The following is a 12891-nucleotide window of genomic DNA, read 5'->3' as shown; positions in this document are numbered from 1 at the left end:
TACGGGATGGGGAGAGGCTCTTACCGGGGGCCCTGGGTCCTCCTCCCCTCGCCCACCGCAGGGCTGCGGCAGGCAGACAGCAGAAGGCCGCCCCTCGGCGCCGGGGACAGCTGGACGGCCCCAAGACCCAGAGCCCCAGCACAGCTGGGCCTCCCCCAGCCCACCTGGATGCAGCCAGCCAAGATGCTCGTCGTCAGCTTCTTGTAGAGGCTGGCGTACTTCTCACAGTCAATCACCAGGTCAAGCAGGGCTGGCGCCAGCGACAGAGCCGTACTGTGCTTGTCCAGGGCTTTGGACAGAGCCTCACGGGTGCCTACACGGCACATCACCACCGCGCAGTCCTTGCTGGCGGTGGCCAGGCGGTGCAGGAAGCCAACGACCTCCTGCACCACCTGCTGAGCAGGCAGCCGTGAGCGGCCGGGCCGGTGCCGGGAACCTGCCAGGCCCCAGCAGCGGGGTGCTGCAGCGCTCCATCCTCTCCACCCCGACGCCGCAGCAGTGCCCAGGAAAGCCTGGCCGGGCATGGCGCTGGGCACCATCAGCCATCGGGACATGGCCACGGCCACAGCCGGGACAGCCGCTCCCCACCTCTCCCAGCATGTTGGCCACAACAAGGCCAGGCTGCTGCAGGCGGGGACCCCGCTTCACCAACGCCAGGCCCGGCCGATGCACGGCACAGCCAGCAAAGCCACCCCTGCCTGCTGGGAGTCCCCGGGCCCCCTCACCTCCCGGTCACTGCTGTGGGCACTCAGGGAAGACAAACAGGGCTCCACACACTCGTGCCAGGGCAGCTCATCCTCCTGGTAACCGTCCAAGAACTTGTTCAGGATCCTGAATGATGGAGGGGGCCCACTCAGGCCAGGGCACACAGACAGCGGTGCCAGAGGCAGCCCACTGGGAAGGCCGGCACCCCACAGGGACTGGGAGCCAAGGCTCCCCAGGCACCTCGGACACCCCACCAGCACCCAGGCACGTGCTGCTCTGTCCCCACATGGCCCTGTGCCCCAGGACACCCCAATCAGCAGCCGCATATGTGCTGGGGTGCACCTGCCCCTGGTGAAGAAGATCAGCCCCATCAGGACCCACAAACATGCGCTGTGTCCCCCCAGCATCACCACCAGCACTCACACACCTGCTGCAGAGGCCCCAGACCCCCACCAAATCCCCCTGGACCCACCTGAGGATGCTCAGGCTCACAGCCTTCTCCGCCCCCAGCAGCTCAAAGCTGTGCAGCAGCAGCCTGAAGCACCTGTGGTCCTGCAGCAGCCGGGCTGCCTCGCCAGAGGGGACGGGGCCTTCACCGCAGAGCTGCCGCTCCAGGGCCACCACCACATCCTTGGACAAGGTGCCGTCCCCCAGGCCGTCCAGAAGCGTCGGCACATCCCTCAGGTCCAGTGGGGCCTCTCTGCCTGCCATGACAAGGACACATGGGCCCAGCCCAGGCACTCGCTTGAGAGCCACCAGCGGGGTGCTCTGCCCTGGCAGACGAGGCAGCCCTGCCCGCTGCATCCGTGGGGCCATGGCATGGCAGGGAGTGCGGGCGGCACGCTACCTGCCGTCTCTGGGCCCAGGGGTATCCGGTGCTCCGCAAGGCGGTTGATCGCACTGAGGGCCAGCATGGCGTGAGGGCAGCCAGTGCTCTGCCTGTCCCACCAGCAGCTCTGCAGCACCGTGGGGAGATCGCAGCTTGCCAGCTGCTCCGCCAGGCCCCGGTGGCTGTCGATCAGCATGTTCACCACCAGCAAGCCGTTCTGCACGCCTGAGGAGCCCCTGCAGGGACAGAGCGATGCAGGCACCTTCTTCCCCCAAGCACGGAGCCTCCCCTGCACCCACAAGCCACCTGCCTGCCTTGCCCGCTCCCCCCCATGCAGAGGGTCCCCCCCACCCCCAGATGCTGTCCTCACTCTGCCCCTACCCTGGGACCCTCTGCAAGGTGCTCATGGCAGCAGGGATGGCACTCAGCAGGCTTGCCGAGCCCTCGCTGGAGGCAGAGCCGATGCTGGCAAAGATCTCCCGCATCATCTGCACGTCAGCATGGTTCAGGGGCAAGGGCTTCCCACCGGCACCTCCTGGCTCGCCGGCCACAGCTCCCACCAGCACCTTCAGGGCCTGCAAGGTCAACAGCAGTCAGAAGGGCAGCAGGCCTCTCCGCCACACCTGGGCGAGCCTGCACCCTGCCCACCCACCTACAGCATCCCCTCCGCCATGCTCACCGCCAGGCCAGCCTGCTGCACCAGGGCGGAGGAGGCGTGCTGCTGCATGCAGGCCAGCACAGCCCGCACACCGCCCTCCGTGGCAAACAGCATGCGCCAGTCATACTTCGCCATGAGTACGGCCAGCAGCCGCAGCGTCACCACCACCAGGGCCTTCTCTGCCACCTCAGTGCTCAGCAGCTCTACTGCCACCTTCACCAGCTTCTCCCTGCATGGCAAAGGACGCCTCAGGAGGAGCAGCCTCGCACTGCTGCTGGCACACCGGCTCCCCGGGCCCCGCCAGCCACTTTCTCCCTGCCCACACGGCTCTACCGCAGCTGGGTCAGCCCCAGGAATGAAACTGCCTGGGACAAAGGGACACAAGATCCACCCCTCTTCTTGCCGAGCACGCGGGGACATACCGGCCTTCACGCTTCCACTGCCACCTCCCGCACTCCCACCTCCAGTTCCGTCCCCCACCCTGCTGACACGGCCCTCCCCAGCCAGCACGAAGGGTGCGCAGCACCCCATAGCTCACCCAACACTCCTGGTCCCCAGCCCACCCTGGGCTTTGCCGACTTGCTCCTGGGGCTCAGGCTCCTCCTCCAGGATCTTCATGATGTGCTTGAGCCCAGCTAAGCGCAGCCCCACCTCTGAGCTGCTGCTCTGGATCACATCCACCATGGCTGCAATCTTGGACAGCGAGCCCCTCTCGCTCACCCCCTCGGAGCTGCCCAACACTGGCGGGAGGGAGGCAGGGACACAGGCGTCAGGGCAGCAACTCCCGGGGCGCCATGCATCCACAGGCCCTCCCTCCCCAGGCAACCTCCAGGTGCCTTGCCTCCCGTGCCTTGCCTCCCATGCCCTGCCCAGAGCCTTCCTCCATCGAGGCAACGGAGCCGCCTCCAGCACTGTGCATGTGCCCCAGCGCGTAGCAGGAGATTACCTTTGATCTGCTCCTCTGTCACCTCGGGGAAGAACAGCCCTTCCCTCTCAAGGAGCTCGCTGAACAGCTGGGAATCTGACTTCACCGCCACAGCGGGGGCTCGGGGCGGCACTGCGGCTGCAGAAAGGTCTTCCTTGGCTGTCGTGGCTTCAGAGCCAGTGCTCCTGCAGCCGGCACCCTCTGAGGATACCACGGTGCTCCCCCCGCCATCCTGCTTGGCCCCGCTACCGAGGAAGTATTTGGCATAGATGTGGGAGCTGCGCAGGTCACGCTGAGCACTGCCCTGGCACCGCTTCTCCAAGACCCGCAGCACCTTCTGGGCCAGCTCCGCAGGTACCGACAGCTGGATCAGGGCTTCTTCATCCACCTCCGACAGCTGGACAGATGGGGTCAAGTTAACCCTCACGGACTCGCCACAGACCCCACGCCCCTTGTGACGGCCAGTGCCAGAACAGACAGAAAGGCTGCACCGCCAGAGACCCCCAGGGCCATTCCCCAGTGCCACCCTCCCCTGGCTGTCCCCAGCCCAACTACCACCAGACCAGACCTCCCACCTGCACTCACCACCCAACTGCAACCGGCAGAATCGCCCCATGGGCTTGCCTCGCCTACCCAAACCTCACTGGACACAGTCACTCTTCCAGGGTCATGGGAGACTGCGTTTCCTCTCATCTCTCCTCACCCCTCTGCTGTGCCCAGCTCCCCACGCTTTCGCCATCCCCCACTCACCCTCCCATTTCAGTCCCATTTCTGCCTCGTTCAGGCTGTCCCTGCACAGCTCACGCTTGCCGTCTCCTCCTCCGGGCCCGGGCCCTTCCCTAACGTTCTCCCTCGCTCCCTCACTCCTGTTTCCCCACTGCAGGCTCTGGCCCATACCTGCTCTCCCTGGTCCTGCTGGATGAGACAGGTGATCTCTTTCTGCTCCTGTGCTTCCAGCTTCTTCACAAAGAAGAGCAGCTCCCACCACTCGGCACGGCTCAGGGCCTCTGCAGCCTTGGTCGGCTGCTCCCCCAGGTAAGGCAGGGAATACAGCCCCCCAAAGGGCTTGCAGAAAAACGGCTGCGTAACTGCAGGAGAGCAAAGCAAGGAAAGGCACTGTCAGCTCTGCCAATTCCCCCATCCTCTACTGCACACTCCACATTCCCCAGGGAAAGAGCTCATGCGGACCATCTGGGCAGAAGAGGTCCCCACCATCCCTGCTGTAGGAAAGGGAGGTGACAGGAGGGCAGCAAGAGAGGGGGAACATGCTGGGAGGAGACCCCAGAAGCTGTAGAGATGGGGATTACCATCTTCACTTGAACCTCTTTGGGCTGTAGAACAGAAAAAGCACATGCTCAAAATGGGCACCTCTAGCTCACTGCTCCCCCAGCCTGTTCCCACAGCGCCTGGACCAGCCAGGCAATGCACTCGAACACCCAGCACCAGCAGAACCCACAGCGCCAGCGTGCAGCTGCAGAAGGGGGAACAGAGCTGGCCCAAGATGCTAGAGTCAATGGATAGGAAGTTAATTCTGCCATGAGCTTCTCTCTTTTCCAAACGCCTCCTGCTGGCTAACAGGGCAAATACTTATAGGCAACAGCAAATGAGACTGCACAGTTATCACACTCCTTCCAGCTAATGCATCCAAAATGAAGAGAGGGAGATAAAATCCGTTACGTAGCTTAGATATTCCCTAAGTAATTTAGAAATAAGGCTGAATCAACACTTGCTGATATCTGCTAAGACACAACTTGCAGCTCTCTCTGCAAATGCAAGGTGGGAGACATTCACCACCTCAAGACTCAACAGAAAAGGGCCAAACTCACTCTAAGAGGCTCAAGCGTGCTAAAAGCAACTACATATACGGCTGATTACCAATAGTCAGTCAACAGGAACTAACTTATCCAACTGTCAAGATCCAAAGCAGAAAGCATCTACTTTTTCAATTAAATTTCTATGTGGGACATGATGACTGGAAAGAGTTTTACACAAGTGATATAGAGACCATGCTTCTACCAAAATCAGAGACACCAAGAAAAAAGGCAAAGTCTAACCAAGTTTGTTTTAACTTAGCCACTTCAAACTGACGTGCAGTTAAATCTTTAGTTACAAGAGGTAGAAGCCATTAAAGAAGCCATCTTTTCAACTGGCAATAAGAATATTTTTAAAGTGGATAATTAGCTGCTGATCTCATGTATATTCTGTCTCTTGCAGCAGTTAAATCCAAATCACTGTACCCAAAAGATGTCCTACAAGATCATGGGCATGATAAAAGTTACTTTAACAGGTTTCCCTGGCCAGAGTCACATCAGAAGCTGAACAAGAAAGGGGTATCTGAAGTCTGCATTTTCCCTCCTATTGTCTCCCAGTACAAGAGCAATGTCAAAGGATTCTAGGATATTCTGCAGATGTCTTATGAAAACAGTGCATTTAATGCTCACCTTGCCCAAAACTGAGTGGTATGAAGTTAAACAAATTGTTGGCATGTTAATGCTTTTAAAAATCCACATCACTTATTTAAGGGGATCTGAGGGTGCCTAAAGCAGCTTCATCTCAGAGAGATTCTATGTTCTTATTCTGGCAGTTTGTTCAGTTAATTCAAACACACATTTTTGACAGTTGCAGTTTAAATCAAATTTTATGCTTTTTGTATCATGACTTCTATTATATCATGACAGAAGTCTAGGATTCAAAAATATTCCATGCAACTACAAGCCATGTAATTACTTAACCAGCTCTACATGGTCATACAAACTAAAAGCTCATAGTGCTTTCTAAATCCAACCTGCTAGTTGTTATATGCTTAGCCACATGAAGTTCACCACTCAAAAATATGCCACAGCAGAATCAGAAAGAGATGACACAGCCACACACATGCAGCACGTAATCTCACCTGTGTCTAGATTAAAGCTCTCTATCAGACTATATTCTTTTTCCTGAGCAGCAGGATCTTCCCACTGGTCTCCAAAGCCAATAATCTCCAACATGTGCCAACGCATCCAGTAGGTCTGACCTGTTGACTGCCATAAAACCTGTGGGTGAAACAGATCTAGATGATCAGATTTGCTCACTCATTCAATCCTCATGCTACATTTGTCCTCCCGTTTCCCAAATGCATGAAGATAGCAAGCACTGTTCAAGTAGAAGACCACCTAATTCAGATACAGATTTCAACACACAGTCTGATTTTTAAGCATACCGTCTTTATTAACTTGTTCCCCTCGTTACACTGGGATCTTTATTAAAAAAAAACACCAACTTTGCTTGCAACCACTACAAATTTCATCTAGCACAACAGCAGTGACAGCAGTGCATCTAGTTAATAATCATGCCCGTTCCAAAAGTACCCAGCAGCAGGTGCCTTGCGAAAAGCATACAAAGGAACACCTTAACCAACACTACCTTGAGGCAGATGAGCTGTATATAAAGGGTCTTGAGGCACGAAACACTTGGTGAATGCAAATGTAAAGAAAACTATTTTTCCTACTCTGACTTTACCTTCTATTGGTTATACTTTCACACCTTGGTCATTCACCAGCCCTCTCAAGACAGGTTTTGGGCTCTTGACAAGCATGTCTCAAAGAAGCCAATTGTTTTCTGTGCTTTGTCCAAGTTGCCTCTCAAAATCAAAAGGGGTTTTTTTATGGTTTCCCATACCATAGTTTTACATTTAACCTTCTGAGCAGAAGGAGGACCCAGCAACAGCAAGTACAACATGTCAATAACTTAAAATAACCAGCAGAAAAACATATGGGTTGCCTGATTCACTGAGCTCTTTTGGAGTTACACCAATGCTACTAGGACTCCATTGTACTGGAGAGCTAAAGAGATAAGATGCTGAAAGACTTTGAGAAAGCACTATATGGAAGGAAATTGAGTTAAACTCTACACACAACACCAATTAGTCTTCAATGAATCCCTGACCTAAACTGGTTATGTACCAAATATCATCTCAAAGGAGTCATATGACTGAAGGCCCAGACACAACAGTGAAACTTTTCTTTGGAGAGGCAAAGAAAGCAACAGAAAACAAAGCAACAAAGGGAAGATGAGAGGAGGTAAGAGACAGACTCATGATGGACTGGCCCAATCAAAAATGCACATGAATTTGCATTTTGCACACAGAAGACTGACAGCAAGCCTCAGGCAGGATGAGCTGCAAAACCAGAACTAATCGAAAAGGAAAGGATCAAAATTTTAACAAAGACCAAGGAGAAGCAGTTCTTGTAACTTGAACTCACTAGTTACCAGTAGATAAACTGCCAATATACAGCAAGTGCGATACATAAGATAAGAAAGAGGAGCAGAGATAAAAATCAAGTTTCCCTTCAAAGAGAGGCTGATGGCAAAGGCCCAGAAAAGCAACAATGATCAAGAGTTGTCGTCACAAAGATGATTTTGAGATGTCAGATTCCTGGTATCTCCCTGTGGAAAAAAACCTCATTGAATGGTTTGACTCATAAGTTTCTCACATAACTCTGATGGACTGCTACAGACACATACCAGATATGAACATAAAGAGCAGGGTAAAAATTAACACCACCAAAGACTGCATGTACATTCCCAACTTCCTAGACAGACTGGAGGGCAAGGAACGCTAATAGCAGCAGAAATTAGGTACTTCCAAATATAACAGCCAACAAACTTCTTCACTGAATATTTATTACCATTTAGATCTGGTTTTGCCAGTAGACATCAGCCTTACAGAAGACTGTTATTGAAAATAAGCCTGGATGGAGCAATTGCAAGTTCATTCAACCTAATTAAATAGAAAAATAGACAGGAGAAGGAACCCAAGGGACCAACTGGACAAAGAGAATGGAAGTTAACAGTACACTTCAGCTCAACAGTGAATAAAAAAACCCTCTGAAATTTATACCACAGGCAACAGGAGAAAAATGTGAAAGGATCTTGGTGCTCTTTCCAAGTGCCCAGTTACATTAAGAGTAAAAGCAAGTACAAGCTTATAAGAAATAGAAAACAGAATTTTAGAAAAACACAGATCTTAGAAATCAAGGAGCATAAGGACAAAGATAGGATCAGTAGGAAACATATTTCCTTTGCAATTTATCTTTACAGACTGGGTTATAAAAGACAAAAGGTTTATCAACCACTTAAAAATAAGATGCAAAGCAGTTATTCAATTGAGGAGGGCTGCAATGAAAAATCACCTCTGCATGGTCCAAAACTAGAAGAGTATTTTACTTGAATATTGAGTAAACACAAAAGAAAGCAAAGCAAACTGATAATGGGTAGAAGGATACAAATCCGGTAGTTGCCACAACTGAGAGAGAAGCAAAGTTCAGTTTGTAGGAGAGAGATGAAAGACATGCCAAGTAATCTGCCAGAAGCACAGTTGGAAATTGGGAATGATTTAGGTTATGCAGTGGTGTTTCCATGTGACTGACGAACACTAAAGCCAGTGCTTCTAATCTGAGAAAAAAATTGATTAAATAAATCATCACTACAGCTTCACTACTTTGACTTCTACTAATGCAAACCTTTAAAGCATATTTCAGTGGAAAGAATAACTAAAGGTATTCAAGATAAACAATAAATCTGAATTAACAGGTAAACCTGCTTCAAGTTTCAACTCTGACAGATTGATGCATTAGCTTTCTTTGCTGAAGTAACTGATTTTTCCAGATTAAAAAAAAAAAGATCTATTTCAATCATCAACTTCAGTAAAGCACAGGGCATCAAACGGTAAATTATTAAACCAGAGAAGAAAGTGATTAAGTAGAGGAACTGTGGGCAAGAAATATGCTCAACAGAACCCAAGAACTTAAGAGTATGAAGGGGAAAGAATGGGACTAGAAGAAAGTGCAAGTAAGATGGGCAAGCCATATTTGCACAGCACATGTTGCCCTAACAGTTATGCTCTCCCAATACCAGCACATACTGGTAATACCCACCACCAAACAAGCAGATAAGGCTGGAAGCATCCTTCTTGCACATGCACATTTCGGAGCATTTTAAGCTGCTGGTCTAAATTATAGCTGCAAGATGTGCTCCAAAACTAGAAGGCAGTTAAGGAGCCCGGACCAAAGTAAGTTAAAAGTTACTGAAAGGCGACTGGAAAAATTAATCCTAAAACCAGTTCTCACTGAATAAACAGAAGAGTATCAGAAGGAAAAAGCAGTCTGCAACTGGCTGAGGGGGGAAAAAAAAAACCCACAAAACACCAAAAGAATATTCACACAATTTCCCTGTGCACAAGAAAGCAAAGAGAGACAACAGAAGAAAAGAAAGAAGTCAGTATTCAGTGTTCTTAATTGGCTAATTTTTATTAGGCTGTAAATGAAAACAATGGCATTACACAAAATAAAATGGGCTGTAGTCCAAGGCGGCTAGAGAATCTCCTGCTTAACAAAAGCTGAAAGTAGATTTAAAGGAGATGGTCTTCAAACATACAGAAGGTAATGTCAAATTCTCTACCTCCTCTCTGGAAAGGTTGGTAATGAACTTTAAGTTACAGCAAGAGAGATTTGGAAAGACCATTAGGAAGTCATGCATTTCTACAGATACCAGAGTGAGACCTTTCAGCTATTTTTTAATATCAGCAACACAGAGCTTTGCACTAGCATGGCACTTAAGTCTATTCGCAGGCCATCTATATCCACAGAAATCAGCTTGAATTAGAGAAGCCTTTGAGCATAAGCTGAAGTGGCACCTGAAGTACAGCTATGACCAACTGAAGTGGCCTCAGACTCTTATTTATCATCTGCAAAACCAAAGTATGCACTTTTGCAAATTACTTGGGCGAGAGAAAACAAAAGAAAACCAAACCCACAATTGCACACACTAACATGTGTGCAGTGGTTACAGTTTCTCATTTTACTGGTTACTATCTCAATTTAATAAAGATTTCATGAACTGAATTATAGCCCTGTTTGCAGCCAACACAATGCTGGACTGAGCAGAGGACAGGAGTGGAGACAGCCCTCTATCTATGGATGACAGCCAGCTAAAGCTTGATTTTTAAGAGAACAGAAATTGTGACTCTGGCTGCAGTGTTTGGGAAGCTCAAAAGCATGGCCAAAGTGCAAGATCAGCAGACAGCCTGCAGAAATAACCATACATAGATTAGAGTGATGCACAAAGCCCACCAGCTCCCCACTGCATAGTCAAAACAAAACCTCAGCTCCCACTGAACATGCCCAGCCTTCAGGACCGAGAAGAAAGTCTCAAGAAAAAGGTCTATGTAGGAGCAAACACCTCCCTGTGTCCACAAAAAGGCTGGAACAGCACTCAAATGCTCTCCCACCCCCAGGCCTGAGTCCAAGCCCTGCTGCTCCAGCACTGACCCATACACTAGCAGGACGTTCTGGGAGTGGCAAGAGCTGAATGCCTTAGGCCAAGAATTAGAGATCAAGCCAATAAAGGGAACCTTGTGGTCGGTGTTTACTACAGGCTGCCCGATCAAGGGGAGCCTATTGACAAAGCCTTCTTACTCCAGCTACAGGAGGGATTGCGCTCACAGGCTCTCGTTCTGCTGGGGGACTTCAACCACCCTGACATCTGCTGGAAAAGTAGCACAGCGAGCTGCAGGCAATCCAGGAGACTCCTGGAGTGCATTGAGGATAACTTCTTAGGCCAGGTAATAGACAGCCCTACCAGAGGAGATGTGTTACTGGACCTGGTGGTCACCAATGCAAGTGAGCTAATCACAGACATTAAGATTGGAGGCAGCCTGGGCTGCAGTGATCATACACTGGTGGAGTTCACAGTCCTGAGGGATATGGGACAGGCAAAGAGTAAAGTCAGGACCCTGAATTTTAGGAAAGCAAACTTCCAGCTGTTCAAGGAGTTAGTCAATGGGACTCCCTGGGAAATTGCACTCAGGGACAAGGGAGCAGAACAGAGACAGAACAGAGAACAGAAACAGACCTTTAAGGACGCTTTCCATAGAGCACAAGAACTCTCGATCCCCATGTGTAAGAAATCAGGAAAGCAAGGCAAGAGACCAGCATGGCTGAGTCATGACCTGCTAGTCAAACTAAAGAGCAAAGAAGGAAATGGAATGCACATGCAGTGGAAGCAGGGACAGGCATCCTGGGAAGAGTATAGGGATATTGCCTGGTGGTGTAGGGATGGGGTCAGGAAGACTAAGGCACAGCTGGAGCTGAACTTGGCAAGGGACACAAAGATTAGTAAGAAGGGCTTCTGTAGGTATGTCAGCCAGAAAAGGAAGGACAAAGAAAGTGTACCTCCCTAATGAGCAAGACTGGCAAACTGGTAACAACAGACGAGGAGAAGGCTGAGATACTCAACAACTTTTTTGCCTCAGTCTTCAGTGGCAATCCCTCTTTCCACACCTCTCAAGTGGATGGACATTAAGGCAGGGACTGGGAGAGCAAAGACCCTCCCACTGTAAGAGAAGAACTGGTTCGAGACCACCTGAGGAACCTGAACATACGTAAGTCTATGGGACCTGACCAGATGCATCACAGAGTCCCGAGGGAACTGGCTGATGTAGTTGCCAAGCCACTCTCCGTGATATTTGAAAAGTCATGGCAGTCAGGTGAAGTCCCCGGTGACTGGAAAAAGGGAAACATTGCACCCATTTTTAAAAGGGGTAGAAAGGAGGACCCTGGGAACTACCGACTTGTCAGCCTCCCTTCTGTGCCTGGGAATATCATGGAACAGATCATCCTAGAAGCTATGTTAAGGCACATGGAGGACAGGGAGGTGATTCGAGACAGCCAGCACGGCCTCACCAAAGGCAAGACTTGCCTGACCAACCTAGTGGCCTTCTGTGACGGAGTGACTACATCAATGGACATGGGAAAAGCTACTGATGTCATCTATCTGGACCTCTGTAAGGCCTTTGACATGATCCCCCACAACATCCTTCTCTCTAAATTGGAGAGATATGGATTTGATGGGTGGACTATTTGGTGGATAAGGAACTGGCTGATGGGCACATCCGGAGAGTAGTGGTCAGTGGCTCAATGTCCAGATGGAGATCAGTGACAAGTGGTGTCCCTCAGGGGTCTGTATTGGGACCAGTACTGTTTAACATCTTCATCAATGACACAGACAGTGGGATCAAGTGCACCCTCAGCAAGTTTGCAGATGACACCAAGCTGAGTGGTGCGGTCGACACGCCAGAGGGATGGGATGCCATCCAGAGGGACCTGGACAAGCTCGAGAAGTGGGCCTGTGTGAACCTCATGAGGTTCAACAAGGCCAAGTGCAAGGTCCTGCACATGGGTTGGGGCAACCCCCAGTATCAATACAGGCTGGGGGATGAAGGGATTGAGAGCAGCCCTGCTGAGAAGGACTTGGGGGTACTGGTGGATGAAAAGCTGGACGTGAGCCAGCAATGTGAGCTCGCAGCCCAGAAGGCCAACCGAATCCTGGGCTGCATCCAAAGCAGCGTGGCCAGCAGGTTGAGGGAGGTGATTCTGCCCCTCTGCTCTGGTGACACCCCACCTGGAGTACTGCATCCAGCTCTGGAGTCCTCAGCACAGGAAAGACATGGGCCTGTTGGAGCAGGTCCAGAGGAGGGCCACGAAAATGATCAGAGGGATGGAACACCTCTCCTATGAAGAAAGGCTGAGAGAGTTGGGGTTGTTCAGCCTGGAGAACAGAAGGCTCTGGGGAGACCTTCTTGCAGCCTATCAGTACTTAAAGGGGGCTTATAAGAAAGATGGGGACAGACTTTTTAGTAGGGCCTGTAACGATAGGAGAAGGGGTAATGGTTCTAAACGGAAAGAGGGTAGATTTAGACTAGATATAAGGAAGAAATTTTTTACGCTGAGGGTGGTG

At 50.9% G+C, this 12891-nt stretch overlaps 1 protein-coding gene across 8 annotated transcripts in view; it reads right to left on the bottom strand.

Annotated features, from left to right (window-relative positions):
* The window catches only part of CUL9 (cullin 9), a 37104-nt gene that overhangs the window by 19100 nt on the left and 5113 nt on the right, over nt 1-12891 (bottom strand). For all 8 annotated transcript variants that reach the window (XM_076334877.1, XM_076334875.1, XM_076334876.1 and 5 more), the window contains 10 exons: nt 6011-6149; nt 4015-4205; nt 3139-3514; nt 2731-2932; nt 2214-2421; nt 1916-2109; nt 1553-1770; nt 1178-1409; nt 726-831; nt 165-392 (listed from right to left, as the gene is read on the bottom strand). In XM_076334877.1, coding sequence (XP_076190992.1) covers nt 165-392; nt 726-831; nt 1178-1409; nt 1553-1770; nt 1916-2109; nt 2214-2421; nt 2731-2932; nt 3139-3514; nt 4015-4205; nt 6011-6149 — 2094 coding nt within the window. The remainder of the gene's footprint in view (nt 1-164; nt 393-725; nt 832-1177; nt 1410-1552; nt 1771-1915; nt 2110-2213; nt 2422-2730; nt 2933-3138; nt 3515-4014; nt 4206-6010; nt 6150-12891) is intronic.

This window comes from Aptenodytes patagonicus, chromosome 3 (genome assembly GCF_965638725.1).
Source record: "Aptenodytes patagonicus chromosome 3, bAptPat1.pri.cur, whole genome shotgun sequence".
Classification (NCBI taxonomy): Eukaryota; Metazoa; Chordata; class Aves; order Sphenisciformes; family Spheniscidae; genus Aptenodytes; species Aptenodytes patagonicus.
The sequence above is the reverse complement of the archived record's forward strand: the minus strand, read 5'-3'. Positions and strand labels throughout refer to the sequence as shown.